Source organism: Triturus cristatus, chromosome 2_1, assembly GCF_964204655.1.
Source record: "Triturus cristatus chromosome 2_1, aTriCri1.1, whole genome shotgun sequence".
Classification (NCBI taxonomy): Eukaryota; Metazoa; Chordata; class Amphibia; order Caudata; family Salamandridae; genus Triturus; species Triturus cristatus.
This window is the reverse complement of record NC_140581.1, coordinates 70,145,001-70,157,747: the sequence shown is the minus strand read 5'-3', so window position 1 is coordinate 70,157,747 and position 12,747 is coordinate 70,145,001. Positions and strand designations below refer to the sequence as shown.

General features: G+C 44.6%; 2 protein-coding genes across 8 annotated transcripts in view; one reads left to right on the top strand and one right to left on the bottom strand.

Moving 5' to 3' along the window:
- Nucleotides 1-12,747, bottom strand: part of LOC146863756 (uncharacterized) — a 458,228-nt gene that overhangs the window by 104,927 nt on the left and 340,554 nt on the right. The window contains exon 9 of the mRNA XM_085627918.1: nucleotides 9,907-10,122. Coding sequence (XP_085484044.1) covers nucleotides 9,907-10,122 — 216 coding nt within the window. The remainder of the gene's footprint in view (nucleotides 1-9,906; nucleotides 10,123-12,747) is intronic.
- LOC146863757 (uncharacterized) overlaps nucleotides 5,479-12,747 on the top strand; it is a 240,416-nt gene continuing 233,147 nt past the window's right edge. For 5 of the 7 annotated variants that reach the window (XM_085627917.1, XM_085627915.1, XM_085627908.1 and 2 more), the window contains exon 1: nucleotides 5,487-5,547. The gene's annotated coding sequence lies outside the window, so the exon portion shown is untranslated. Of the gene's footprint in view, nucleotides 5,548-12,747 lie in introns of all 7 variants that reach the window. The other 2 variants (XM_085627906.1, XM_085627907.1) reach the window with 1 other exon arrangement.

Below are 12,747 nucleotides of genomic sequence, written 5' to 3'. Positions count from 1 at the left end.
GTTCCTCACGATCATCGGGCTTTGGACCGGTACCGTTGATGTCGAGCCCCACGTGGGGCGCCAACTGAAGGACTGGGTTATTCTAAGACCCAGCGGTGCCAGGGAACAACACCTGAAACCTTCGTGGGTTACCTGTTCTGGCGTACGAAATACAGAGACACGGGACACTTCCAGCGACGTCAGAGATCAGCGTTTATTTACTGCAGGGATACAGAGGTCACAAGAAGTACACAACGTGTAGGTTCTCGGAGACTGCTTCGAATTGCAAAAGTGGATCGCTCCTTTTATACACGTTTTTGCCATTGCACAGTATGGCGAACAAAGGTTACAACTCAGTTCCCACAATAAACTTCAAAAGGGTCGTGTTCATGTTTCAGGAGGCCGGAACATAATTACAACAGTATTGCCGGTTCCCAACTGTAAAAACCTATCTTCTCTGCAATAAAACACATTCCATCCTGACCGTAAACACATTAGGAGAAGGGACGAAAACAGATGCAAAGAAAAGACAAGGATGCACAACAGATTAGAAAAGGGTGTTAGGAGTAATAAAGGAAACTTGATAACGGGATCAAAGACCTCGTGTCCAATGTATGCATGACTGAAACAATAGACCGGCACGGCAAGATGAGCCTCGAGCGGGGCCATCTGCCTTCGCCGTGTCATTTCCCTCATCGTAAAAGTCACACTCAAAGGAACACGTGTCCCTCGTGTAGGCTTGGTAGTCCCAGGGTCACGAAGCGGACAAAGTCCGTTCGCTGGCTACTTGAGGGCAAGAAACAAAATGGATGCTGTATCTAAAATGGAACCCGAGGGTTCAGATGAACAAACCCAAAAATAAGACGAACCATACGTGGTTGCATAGCGAAACTGCGTACACCCACTATACTCGTCATTTGCGGTTCGTAGACACCAAACTCATCCATATTCGTCACCACTCAAAAGTGTCGTTCCGTCCCACACGGAACCTCAGAGTTAGTATTATCCCATGAGTTTGTCAGTTATTTAGTGTTACTTGATGCACAAGAGTGTATTGTGTATGTAAAATTAAATGGTGGTTGCAACTTCGCATTTCTTTATTTTGCCAGGACTCAAGGTGTGGGTGATCGGCCATTCAGGCATCGCTAGGGTGGCGCACTGGGCAGAAAGCAGGAGTTTGAGGCCTGGGTTCTGGGTTCTCCCACACACAGAGAGTCTGTTTGGGGTTCCTGGGCATGCGATGGCACAGCTTCCTCAATAAGCTGCAGCAGAGACTAGCAGGGGGTGGACCACTCCCAACATTTTGGTCATTCACCTTTGGGGCAACGGCCTGACGTTTTTGAGTAGAAGGGCACTTTTATAGGCTATGAAGACCACGGTAGGCGAAATTAGTAACTACATTGGGCAATGTGATTTATGGTGGTCTGAGTTCACCACGTCGAGGGTCTGGCACGGGGACAGGTGAGGGGAGGCCATTGAACATTCTTGTAGAAGGGTAAACTGTGCCATGCGCAAGTTCACGGAGCAGAGGGGTTTTGGCCTCATTCGACATGGACTCATACATGCCAACGCCAAAGGGTATTTGGAGGATGATGGTGCTCACCTGTCAAAGACGGGCATGGACCTGTTCTTGTTGGACCTGGGCAAAGCCTTGGAGACAGCGGGTTGTAAGCGAAGAAAGTTGCCTGCCTTGGTGGGGGGGCCCTGGATGTGATGGCTGCCACATCCGGAGCAGTGGCGGAGTTACAGGACGATCTGGAGGCTGAATGGTACATAGGGGTACGCTTTTCAGGAGCACAATAGGGGTGGGTATGCCAAACCCTAGGAGTTTTATGGAAGAACCGCTAGTCCTTTGGGCGGTTGTAGGCCTGAGCAACCGGGGGCTTGCCCTGACACGCTCCGCTCCTAAAAAGGCATGACACAAAATGGTAGCACCGATTGGGTTGGCCTGATGAGCAGTTGGCTCATCCGGCGGGCAGGGCAGCTTAAGTTAGTCACCGCTCCCTGCCCTTGGATCGCCAGTGGGTTGACCCACCACGATGACATATTTCTTATATGAAATAAACCTGCAGCAAAATGTTTCCCAACAAACATGTCTTGTGGGTTTATTTTATGGCTGTGCATGCTATGTTCTTTATGTGGGGTGAGGTGGCCTATATTGTCACTATAAATCAGGTTCTAATAATTGTGTGGCATCCGGACTTTGAGGAGTTAACACCAGTGCTTCCAGCTTGCGTTTTTTTTTTCTTGGGCACTGATATGTTTCTTCATTGTTGTGGGCAAGGATCACACTGGGAGCCTTATCTCCCCATTTAATTTCTTGCTGAATGCAGCAGTATTCGTGGAACTGAAAGCTGTGGTAATGGTCTGCTTAACAAAATGATGACACGTGTATACAATCATTTTATACTGCTGAATTCAGCCCACTGCTCAAGGGTTTTAGAAGCATTTTTATGCAGTCCTGCACTTGTCACCCAGACTCACCCAGAGACTCAAACACTGTCACACACACTCATTCACAAATGCTCTCACAATTGCACCCACAGGCACACACTTCCAAACACACATATCGAAGCCTGACTTCCAGCAATCTCACTCGCTTAAACACAGTTGCGCGCAAAAACCCTTTCCAGATTCCACCGACTCACATTTACACCCTCAAAATACAATCATTCAGGTACACACACACACAACATGCTCACTGTGATTTTCAAATAAATACACTTCAAACACCCAACCAGAAGCTTGCACTGCTTTTTAACATCTAAAATATGTGGAAAACAAAAGGAGAACAAGGAATAAGTAGAGGGGTACGTCCTCTTACCCAATTTGACAGTAAAGAACAACGTGGACGGACCCACAGATAAGTAGTACCATTTATATTGACTCAGTATTATGTCACAGAGAACAAATATTCAGTGGATTTGTAAGAAGACCCCTCACTCACCAACCTAGTTGGTGGCATGCTTCATCATTGGGATCCCAGCTGGGCTGCCGAATGAAACCCATCTGTGCTACGACGCCTGATTACAGCGGATTGGTTTAGGTGAATCAGTGAGGTGGGTGCTCAGAAAGTGGTGAGGTTAAACATGTCTCTAAGAAATGCCCAATCAAAAATGTAATTAAAGGGTCTTAGGACATGGTAAAAATTAACTCGGGATACAGTGAAGATAACAATGTTACTTCAATATCCCTTAGGTGTAGGTCAACATGTTTCAGCCTTTTACGTTAGTCGTAAGGCTTTGGTCAGGACCAAAGTGTTAAAAAATAGGTGATGTGGCTACAAAAGTGGAGGTAGCCATGTGAGAGAATTCTTAGCACACTCGCTAAGGTGTGTTGTATATGTAGTAGAAGCACCGTACTTACGGTTCCACTTAATGGTTGAAATCTGTAAAAGAAAACACACAACATAAAGGACATACAAATAGATAAAATAAATGCATTGAACACATGACTGTCCACACTTGCATGCTGCGCGTATTTGCAGTGCTCTGGAGCATCTGGTGAGTCAAAACTTTTCTTAGTAATGATTCTGTTAATGGTGTTGCATGCGATAATCAAGGGAATACTTTTGTAGCCCAGCTGGGACCCCAATGATGAAGCATGCCACCAACTAGGTTGGTGGGTTGGGGGTCTTCTTACAAATCCTTTGGATATTTGTTCTTTGCAACATCATACTGAGTCAACATAAGTGGTACTACTTATATGTGGGTCTGTCCACGTTGTTCTTTACTAACATCTAAAATAAACATTGGCAAACCAGTAGATTGTTTTTTCACAGCTGCCAGATTCCTTACTGCCTCTATTCCTGAAGGTTTGCTGATTTTGATATTTGGGCTCTATCACGATTTGTGAAATTGAAGGCTTTTAATTTTGAATGGGTGGGAAGTGCCATCATTATTGTGGATAGCTGTGTTTACCCTTTAATGTTCAAAACTGATGCTTCAGGTTTTAAAAATAGGATAGAGTGACGGTCTATTCAATACGTCTGGGATCATATTTTCCTTGCATAGTTTTTTCTCTTTTCTTAGTCTCTTGATTTAGTTTTACAGTAAAAATGTGAATTGCTGACTTTTTTATTGGTTAATTATCCATGTTAGCAGAATGCAGCTTCATCTCACTGTCATGCTCTGTTATGGTTATCTATTCCTTAAGATCCCTGATGACTTCTGCCTGGGAATTATTGATGGCTATAGACATTAATGATGCAATATGATAGAGTTCTATGCTCACTGGAATGGTTTTAGGATCTTTCAGAGGAAAGTTTGATTCATCTGATTAATTCTGAGAGGACTCCACCTTGCTGAGCTGAGCTTGTCCTTATTGGGAATATCCTGAAGTGAAGTGTGGCCTGGGCTTAACTCGTTTATTTCGCCTTATGAGGGGGGTTCCTCATCGTTTTCCCTTACTGCCGTAGATAGTTTCACTGTCTCTTTTCCAATGGTTATTACACTTTTGGACTTATAAATTAGGTCTCTAAGCCCAGTCCTGATAGAACCATGATCCCCAAGGGATCGGATAATAATTGAGTTGTCTCTTGAAACCTTTTTATAGTTTGTACAAATTTGGATTTGGTACTTCTGATACTTGGTGTGTGTGCCTATGGTTAGTAGCAGGTACAGCTATGGACAAGGCTGCTTATTTGTGCCTTATTCTCCACCTACAGTCCACGTGTGTTCAATACCTGTAGAACAGCGAGAAGGACTACTTCTAATATTCATTATTATTTTTGTACCAAGAGTACCAGTGGGGCGATTCTGTGCACTCAGATGTCTCTGAGTCCATTAGAGTAGGAAGCTGTATCTAGACCATTCTCCTTGCTTTTAAAATAAAAAGTCCTTCTTTTTGGTACAGTGGAAGGCCAAGGTTACTTTCCAAGTTTTAGGCTGAAATTGTAGGTTATAGTACGTACATCTTGCCCTAAATCCTTTAAAAGACTGCACACCGCTGTGCACCACTTTGCCTGACTTTTCTCCATTGTAAAATCTTGATAACTCTGTGCCTGAAAGAGGGGGTGTGAGGACAGTTGACGGTGCAGGTGGTGTGCATGTGTGAATGAAGATAGACTGCATGGTTAGTAAGTGAATGTGAGAATGTGGAAAGAGACTTGTCTTGCATTTATCACTCCTTGCTGTGTTTCAGCAATACATTTCTGAGTGTTTCATCCTTGCCTTGAATTAATGCTGCATAATTCTCTTGTATACCAATGCATTTTGATCTCTTTAGGTCTTTGATGATTTATTCCATGAGCTTAAGCATTCATTGTGCGTTTGTCTTGTGACAAAATTATTTGGGTATGTGCCATATGTGAAACTATGTACGTTGGTGAATATCTAAATTACTTTTTCCTGGAGATGCAGCAGGTGAAGACATTTGGCAGGCAGGGGAGAGAGCTGCAAGGGAGGGGTCATTGTGCAGTGGGACATCCCACCTTCTGTCTCCTCCTACAGTTGCATTCCAGGATCTTTAAAATAAGAGTGTCTGTGCGTGGAGGCATCCACTGTGCAGAGGGATCCTTTGAGCACAGACTGAAGCACCTATAACTGCAGTGACCTCTTCAGACACCAGGTAAGGGACAAGCAATGTGTGTGAATCCAAACCAGCGCTCCTGCTGCAGGTACTAACCCAGACCAGTAACTAATGCAATGGACTGGCCCTGTCTGAGGTAACAAAGCTAACCAGGGTCAGACCTAACTCTTATCTTGTGGCTTATTTACTGTTCCTTCTGATTGTTCATGAGAAACATTTTATTTCAAAATAGAGAAAGTGTTTTAGCGGTGCTGTACTTAGGAGAGCCAGGTAGCAAATCTACAAGAAATAGGACTTTGATCATTCGCATGCCTAGGCTCACGTGGATTTACTTTAACTCAAAACATTCAGACGTGACAGTGAAAATAATTAATTTCCACACGTGCTCTTTTCTCCCATGCCCAGGGATTTAGAGGTGTGAAAATGTGCACTTGAATACACTTTTTCTTAGTTTTTTTCTCCACCGAGAACAATCTTTTTCCATGTAGAGATAACTCTACAAAACAGGAAGATTTCGACTACTCCTTCTTTTCTGAGGGTGTTGTCACTTGTCCATTTATGTTGATTAACTGCAGTTGGAATAATTATGGATTGTGAGTGAGTAAATGCTAGAGTCAGTGACTGAACACGTAAATATATGGGCTTGTTTGTGGAATTTGAATAACAGGGACCTCGCCAGGCAGCAAAAGACAGAGTTTCATGGTGACATGCAAATATACAAACAGTGATTCATAGAGTGTACTGTTACTGCATCATGTTCTTCGATGGAGTGGGCTGCCGTGGGGGCTGGGCACAGGGCCTGGCCATACACTTGTCATGCATTGCTTATAGCCTTACACATTACATCACTCAAAGCATGTTCTAAGACATCATTGATAGCCTCACTGGTGACCCCACTATGCACAACTATCATCCAACAGAGAGGTGTCAGGAAAGAGGGCTGTCTTTCCCCACACCCACCTGTGCACAACCAGGTGTCAGCGGCGAGGCTGGTCCCTTCCACCCACTATTAAGCATACACATGACACTGTGGAGGGGGGGTTAGTGGAGAGGTTAGTTCCTCCCTATACCCTACTACATACATCCAACGTCCTGGGAAAAGCTGTCATCAAAGAGGTCAGTTTCCCATACAGTCTACTATGCACACCTGTTATCTAAGACAGGAATGTCAGTGGAGAGGCCAGTCCCTCTGCATGCTCTACCATGCACACCTGTTATCTGAGAGAGAGGTCTGAAAGGAGAGGGCAGCCCCTACCAACACACTACTATGCACACCTGTTATCTAAGACAGGAATGTCAGTGGAGAGGCCAGTCCTTCTGCATGCTCTACCATGCACACCTGTTATCTGAGAGAGAGGTCTGAAAGGAGAGGCCAGCCCCTACCAATACACTACTATGCACACTGTTCAACTGAGAAAGGGCCCATCTTTACTAACCCTGGGCGTAGTAGGCATAGTGGGGCTACGTGGAGCATCGCGTAGTGTGGCCAAATCTACGCACAGTCGCGCGCTCCGCTCGCGAGAAATGCGCATGCGCGGGCTTCCGCGCATGCGCATTTGCGAGGAAGAAGTTGCGGTTGCACCAGGAAGAGGGAGCCCCGGGACGCCGACCTCAGGTAAGGAATTTTCATAATTTAAAATAGTTTAAATTATTTTAAAATGAGGTCGGGCGGGAGGCGGGTGGGGTCAGCTCTGCTCCGCCGCGCCGTGTGCGTAGTGCTGCCTGCTACGCCTACTTCGTGGAGCACGAAGCAGGCAGCACTACATACACTCCGTGGGCAGAGCAGAGCACTCCGCCCACCCTTAATCTTTACCCACTCACTACTAAACACAAATGTCATTTGAAAGAGAGTTCTCAAAGGAGAGGCTTTCCATTGCCACATCCTACCATCCATATCTGTTATCTGAGAGAGGGCCAGTCATTCCCCACAAAATACTATGCTCACCAGTCATCTGAGAGAGAGGTCTGAAAGGAGGGGTCAGTCATTCCCCACACCCTACTACCCACACCTGTCATCTAAGAGAGAGGTCTGAGCAGAGAAGGTAATCCCTCCCCACAGCCTACTATGCAATTCTGTCATGCAGAGACTGATCTCACTGTTGGTATCAGCCCCTGCCCACACCCTCCTTTGCACTCCTGTCATCAAGGAGAGAGGTGTCAGTATATGGAGGGTTGGCTGCAGGCCCTTTGACATGCACCGCAGGGGGTGTATTTATGTATAATAACTAAATATTGCTTTACTTTAAATAAAACTTGTAATTCACTGAATAAAACAAAAGTTAAAGTATTGTTTTAGTTAGGTATCATAAAAAGATTTCTTTTAAACTTACTCATTCACTTGAAAAACCAAAGGTTAAAGTAACATTAGAGTTAGGTCAATATATCAGTGACAACATTAACTCTTAGAACTACAAATACAAAAATTCACCAGTTATAGTTAGGAGCACTAGCTATAATTTACGCCCCACCATGCACTGCTTATGACTTTAAATATTACCTCACTCATGACATCATTTTTGAAATCACTGATGCCATTTCAAATTACATCATTGATGACATCACTGATGGCATTATCCAATGAGTGTGTTAGTTTGTTTTATATATTTCTATAGTGGCAAGTGACTACCATATTACTTTTCTACCTATTCGTTTAGAGTCTGGGTCCAGCTAATCATGTAAGTGTTCACAAAACACATGAGCTCCTAATGCACCATTGGTGTGTAGAGCTTTTGAACATATTATAAATATTTGTATTCAAGAGTATCTCTGTGTGCATGTTGTAGGAAGGTGGAATCTGATTGCATGGCTGCCCCCACTTTATTCCTGGTTTTTAGCTGGTTTTCAACTTAGTCTGGCTGGAATCCTGTTATTCAGGACTCCAGCCTATCTGCTTTCTCCCTTAAATTGATTACCAGTACTTTAGGTAGACTCCAGATTGGATTCTGGGGTACCCTTATAAGTCCCTAGTATATGGTATACTATGTATCCAGGGCATAGGTACCCAAGAGGCCTACCAGGGGCTGAGCATGTATCATGCCACCCCTGAGAAGCCTTCCAAAATGACACCACAGAACTGCTACGGCAGCCTGGGTAAGGTGGTGCATGCAACCCTTACTGAGATATAGGTTCACTATATCTCTCCATATCACTGCACATATAAACCTATCAGTCAACCCTATGGCAGGCCTTACCAATCCTGAAGGCAGGGTGCTGAGTTTTATGTGAGAGGGTGCCCATGCATGAGCAAAAACCCTCTGCAGCCTTCAGAACCTTTATTCCGGGGTTGTTTGTGATGCAGCCAAACCATATACTCTTACGTGCATTATAACCGAATGGCAAATGCTAACTTTGCGATGGCCGCACAGAAACATGTCATGTTTGTTGTCAAACAGCTTGGAATCATACCCCCACACTAGTAACTGATGTGGGAGTATGATCCCACTCTTCTAGAGGGAGAGACATGACAGCACCGTTATACCCGGTACCAGCTAACAGAGCCCTGGCATCACAAAATGGGTGCTGCCAGCCACAGACATGAGTCTGCACTCCTGCTCCTCGATGAAACCCTGGCAGGGGAGGCCTGGACAATAAGTTTCCTGTCACAGGGAGGTGTCACCCTCTTCCAGACAGGCTTTAGTGTATTGGTGCTGGGTGGGTGCACTACAAGAGTGCTTTGAAGTCTGCACTGGGGGCACATTTGGTGTCCCTGTACATAGTCCAGCTCAAACCGGTTGCAGGGGCTATCAGCCCCTGCTCTGGCACGAAACTGGACAAAGGAAATGGTTGTAGCAACCCCTCTTTCCTGGCCCTCCCATAGATGGGTCCCTAAAGTTTTTCCACCCCATTCCTTGGGTATAAGATAGGAACCCCTGGCTACAGGACTTTGGATTACACCTGGAACAAACTCTGATACTGAATCCTGGAACTTCGACGATATACATTGAACTAGATGACTGAAAAATCTCCCTTGGAGTAAAGGAATTACTCCCCTGCAAGGCAGGCACCAAAAGACGCATCTGGCCGGTTTGCATCTCCGAAGCTCCCGCCGGACTCTGAAGAATTTTGCAACACAGGAGGTGGGTTTACATGGTCTTAGAGGTTGATCAGTGCCCACAGCAAGCCTGAGGCCCATATCCCTTGTGGCGACCGTTCAACCTGAACCCCTTGACACTGCAGTCACTTTGCAGAAGCATCAGCTTTCCAACGACTCCTGCAGCTGAGATTTGGGTTACTTGTAGCCCTGACCCAAGCAGCATTTTCACTGAAGATTGCCCGCCCACACTCCATGAGTGTTCCGTGACTTGGCCCTTTGTGTTTTCTCTCGAGGTCCCTTTGCGATCTCTAGTCCGTCGACTGGTAGGTCCCTCTGAAGGCAACTCTAACTCTAATTGGGCTTACCTGGTTACTCCAGAAGTGGACTGACTCTCCATTGCTTGAGGAGTCCCCAGGACATTGCTGGTCCGCACCGAAGCATCTTTTCTCTTCCTGCATGGGTTGCTGTTGGCAAGGCTTGTTGGGTCCAATCCAGACACCGACACCGCAGTACTCAACATCCTTTGTGGGACAGCTCGAATCCAGCTCCTGGTCATCATCGACACCTCCTGGTCCTCGTGGCTGCAGAGTCAATGACATTTATTAATTAAAATACATACATAAATTGCACAGGCTAAAATGTGAATACTCATCTGATGCTTCTAAAAAGTTCTACCCCAGTGTACCTAACCTAAGTGTACTATGAGGTAAGAAGTAGGTGCTGTTTTCTAAAGTATAGCTAGCTATAGCTATAGTTTTAGTTTCGCCAAGAGTTGCCAAAAGTTTCTCTAAGTTCTAGTCTGCTCCATGCCTTAGAATGTGTGAGGTTGAAATCTCTTTCCGGGACTCGATGTCTAACACCCTGCAAGGGGAGTCAGAAACACTGGAGCTGGATTCTCTGCGAGGAGGATGATAGCGTCTGGTCAGTGCATCAGGCTGGAACTCGATCGCCTTCCGAACTTGCCGTGGCGAACCGCATGTAGGCAGTCGAGCTGGACCGTACCCGTGGTTTGCCAGGGCAAGTGCAGGTATATTTATACCTTGAAGGTGTTTAGGAATGCCTGTATTGACGTAAAAGTCGGGCATCGGAACGTCATGAATGAACCCCTAAGGAATAGATGTTCATGCATAATAAATGAGTTCTTGGAGAAATCAATATCCCAGCAAGGGAAATTCCTAAAGGCTTAAGAGTCTGGTTTTCCAAGAACTCGTTTTGACGTGGATGGACGGATGTAGGAGACCATGCCTGTATTTGGGTAGCATGGACAATGCCTGAATAAGGGCTGGATTTTCTATGCCTAAATAAGGGCAATATGAATTGTACCTATATAAGGGCATAAATCGGGAAACCTATATACGGAATCTAAATCTACACACAACACCCACTCCAGTTTTGTTTGAACGACATTACTAAATATTAAACATACTAAACATGTCTAAAATAGAATATCGCATGATAATCGAAAACATGCTAAAACATATCTAAAAACATATGTCCTAAAAATTAATTACAAACCCATTGCTATGCATAAGGTGCTGTACATATTAAAAGCAGTGTTTCAATCTAAGTATATGCGTGCGTTGAAAACGCCAACAAGAATGAACCATAAATATATACATATGATGTAATGGCTCATTAATACAAAAGAAAAAGGGCCAAAACCATTTCATATAAGCAGATTACTGTGCCAAAAAATGAAAAAATACAAATTTGGAAAAAAAAATTAATCAAAGGGAAAAAAGTTCCAATGTTAGTCCCTTGTCTGAAAAGAATGAAGGCCAAATTCAGAGTCTCATTGGAACACTGTGTGCCTGAATCAAAATCAGTGTGTGGATCTAGAGAAAACATGAAATGTTCTAATCCTGTAGACAAAAAGTCGTCTACCGTTGTAGGTGAAAGTTGGAATACCTCGTTTAGAAAATTAACTGCACATAGATTTGAACTATCGCATTCAGCAATGGACGCATCAGCAATGTTCAAATCGGATGTTACCTGCGTGCCTGTCGTTTCCTCTCGTACCTCAGCAGTAGCAATTTGCGTCCGTGAGATCTCAATGAATGCCGTCATCAGAATTGGTAGCCGCTGGGGACAGCACAGAGCATGGGCCGTTACCGGGTCCAGCAGAGTATCAATATCCATAGGCATGACTGATGGGAGTGTTAGACAGATGTCTAGCATGCATTCTTCACCGCAGAGCAGGCAGCGTAGAACAGGTAAGATGCAATCTTGCCAGATTGGTCTGAATGACAGAAACCATGTGGTGTTTAATTCTTGCAGACGAGGTAAACCCAAAATTTGGACGATGGGCTCATGACACTTCATCTCCAAAAGAGCTCTCTCCATGGTGAGTTGGGTGTCAATGGTGAGTTGGCTTGCCAAATCGTAGCAGTAGGAGCAAAAATAGGATCCCTATAATGAGTGCTAAAAGGAGCAGCAGTCCGCCAAACACAGAGTGCACAAAGATTGGAAAAATTCCGAGGACTGTTTGAAAAGGTGCTAACAGTCCTGCACACACGTACTTAAATACATGTATAATACCGCTCGTATCAGACATGTTTAATATACGACCTAACATTTCTGAGAAATGTACAGGGCAGTTTGTATACAAAAGGGTATGTTTCTCGGCAGAAGTCCTTGCGACTTGGAGATCATAGGTTTCTTTGGCCGAGGTCAGTGGCACGGCTTTCTGTAAAAGAATGGCTTTCATTCTGCTTAGAGTATTAATTCATATAGAAGAGATTCTCAGTGAAGGCCATAAAGGCGACTCCCTGACTGTATCTATTTGTGGAAACAAGACTTGCATACAGCAAGTGACCCTGGATATATCCGTAACTAGATATGGAATACCTGGCAACATACCACAGCAGCTGTGATCATTCAACAAAATGTAACTCCCATTAGAAAGTTGGCTAACAATTGGATTAATCGCTGCAGCCGGTGAACCTTGTAGGTGACAGGATAAGTTTGTAATGGACCCATCACAGGCCCCGTGCAAGTTAATACCCTGACAAAGGAGAGAACCGCTTAGTGTGTGTTCACAGTTTTCTCCGCTAAGAAACACTTCACGTGCCCCACTCCAACATCTATGTGTGTAAGGTAAATCCCAGGATGTCTTGATGTATCCTTTACCCAACCTTACATATTTGCCAACTGGTATATGTTTTAGGCAATATTGAAAATGGAAAGGTGCAACAGTCAGAGTAATT